This window comes from Benincasa hispida, chromosome 12 (genome assembly GCF_027475165.1).
Source record: "Benincasa hispida cultivar pf3 chromosome 12, pf3_genome.v1.1, whole genome shotgun sequence".
Classification (NCBI taxonomy): domain Eukaryota; kingdom Viridiplantae; phylum Streptophyta; class Magnoliopsida; order Cucurbitales; family Cucurbitaceae; genus Benincasa; species Benincasa hispida.
This window is the reverse complement of record NC_143489.1, coordinates 85,889,386-85,891,454: the sequence shown is the minus strand read 5'-3', so window position 1 is coordinate 85,891,454 and position 2,069 is coordinate 85,889,386. Positions and strand designations below refer to the sequence as shown.

The 2,069-nt window shown below is 39.0% G+C and overlaps 1 protein-coding gene across 1 annotated transcript; it reads left to right on the top strand.

Annotated features, from left to right (window-relative positions):
- The first annotated feature begins 289 nt into the window (after positions 1–289).
- Positions 290–1,771, top strand: LOC120067714 (early nodulin-like protein 18). Its single transcript, XM_039019264.2, has 2 exons — positions 290–698; positions 1,139–1,771. The coding sequence occupies exons 1-2, from the start codon at positions 497–499 to the stop codon at positions 1,573–1,575; spliced, it is 639 nt and encodes a 212-aa protein (XP_038875192.1). The 5' UTR covers positions 290–496; the 3' UTR covers positions 1,576–1,771.
- Positions 1,772–2,069: the final 298 nt, after the last annotated feature.

Below are 2,069 nucleotides of genomic sequence, written 5' to 3'. Positions count from 1 at the left end.
AAAATTAGCATCAGATGCACATAATGTCAGTGTATAATCTGATGAGATGTATCAAAAAAACCACAAACGATCGATAAGTTAGAAAAATTTTGATTTTTTAACTAAAATCTCGTAGTCGATCTCGTCCGAGATGGATCGAGAAAAGCTATTTTTACGAATTTTCAAAATAGATGCTAATTTTGTGAGGTAAAAACTTAAACCTACTATTTCTAACCATTTTCCTTTAAAATAATTTATTTTTTAAATTAAACCCTTGAAAATATATTTAAAAACATCCCCACATACTCTTAGTTACCATTAACCTTCCAAAGTCGACTGAGATTTTAATAGTCAAATACAAAATTCAATTTTCTGAGTAATTATTTTTTTTTCTCTCCCTAAAACAGAAAATTGTTTTAATAATATTTGTTTTCTAGACAAATAAAACAGCACTCAGAATCAGAGAAATTTCTCATCACAGCTACATCATTTCTCACTTTCAGACAGTCCGAGATCGATGGCGGCGGAGACGGCAGCATTCACAGCGGTCGTCGCTCTCCTAATCACGGCGGTGGTATCTCAAACTCCTCCGACGATTTATACTAATCACACAGTCGGCGGCCCTGCAGGTTGGTTCTTCAACGCTACCAACAACATTTCCACTACCAATTACTCCTCATGGGCCGCGTCGCAGACTTTCAACCTCGGCGACCTTCTGAGTAAGCTCAATCTCTTCTCCTCCTTTAGATTATGTTCATGACTCATTCCTGATGGTTGATTACTCTCTGAAATCTCCGCTTCGTCGATTTTTGTTTCTTGGGAATGTAAAGAGGAAAGATAGGCTATATAGATATTAGATGGCTATTCGAAGAAATTTGTCCAAGTCTTATGTCATAATCGTCTTCTTGCTTCAGAAATTTCTCTGCAACTATACATTATTTCTTTACGATTCAAGAAAATGAGCTTTCGGTTGATTCGATCAACTAAACCAATGGATTTTCTGCTATTTTCTCTTCGTTCGTTTAGATTTGTGCTCGAAATCTAGGTTTATATTTCGCAATCTGAATTCGAAATCCGATTACAGGTGTTGTTCTTTCTCATCAATCAATTAACAAACAGAACTTCGTTGTCATTGTTTCACTTATCTTGTTAATTGCAGTCTTCAGAACGAATTCGAATCAGACCGTGATCCAGACCTACAACTTGACGACATTCAAGAGCTGCTCCTTCGACGACGCCTCCGACAACGACACAGTTCAGTACAACGGCGGCGAATCCGACTTTAACAAACCATTGATCATTCCAGTGCCGTTGACCATCAAAGGCCCGAACTACTTCTTCTCCGACGCCGACGATGGAGTTCAATGCCAACGAGGTATGGCCTTCGAGATCCAGGTGAATACCGGCCTCGGCTTGCCGCCGAGCTTGAATCAGCCGCCTCCGCCTCCATACGCGACGCCGCCGAGTCCCGATTCGGCTCAAACGCCTCCGTTGACGATTCCTCAGACGAAGGACAATGGCGGCTTCAAAAGCGTCGCTAACTTCCGCCGAGATTTCCTCTTGATGGCGGTGATGGCGTTGCTGCTGCTCTGGTAGATGAAGGAGGTCAGATTCGAGAATACAGGTTTCCCTCTTTGTCCTTTGTATGGCAGTTTTGTAATTTTGATGGTGTTTGGTAGAGATTGATTTCTGAACTTTGTTTGGTTATACCTCTATACTTCATTAATGTCATCAGAATCAGCGACGACGTCTGATATATTACAGAGATTGAATTGAAATTATTTTGATCAAAGAAGAACTCCTCTCATCTTCAATACCGATATTGTGGCCATTATTAGTCTTTCATCATTAATGTCATAACTATGAGTAGGATGAATGTTACATAGGATGAATTCTTCTCCATTAATTGATTACTAGGGCAATATCCTTAAGTTATGTGAAGACTAGGACTAGGTATTAAAAGAGATTAAAAGAAATTTCTTTAGGCACAGGTTAATCATGGTGACCAACTTAAGATTTAAAATCTTAGGAACTTTCTTGACAATCAAATATTATTGTAGGATGGACAAGAAAATGTTTGTTTATTATGA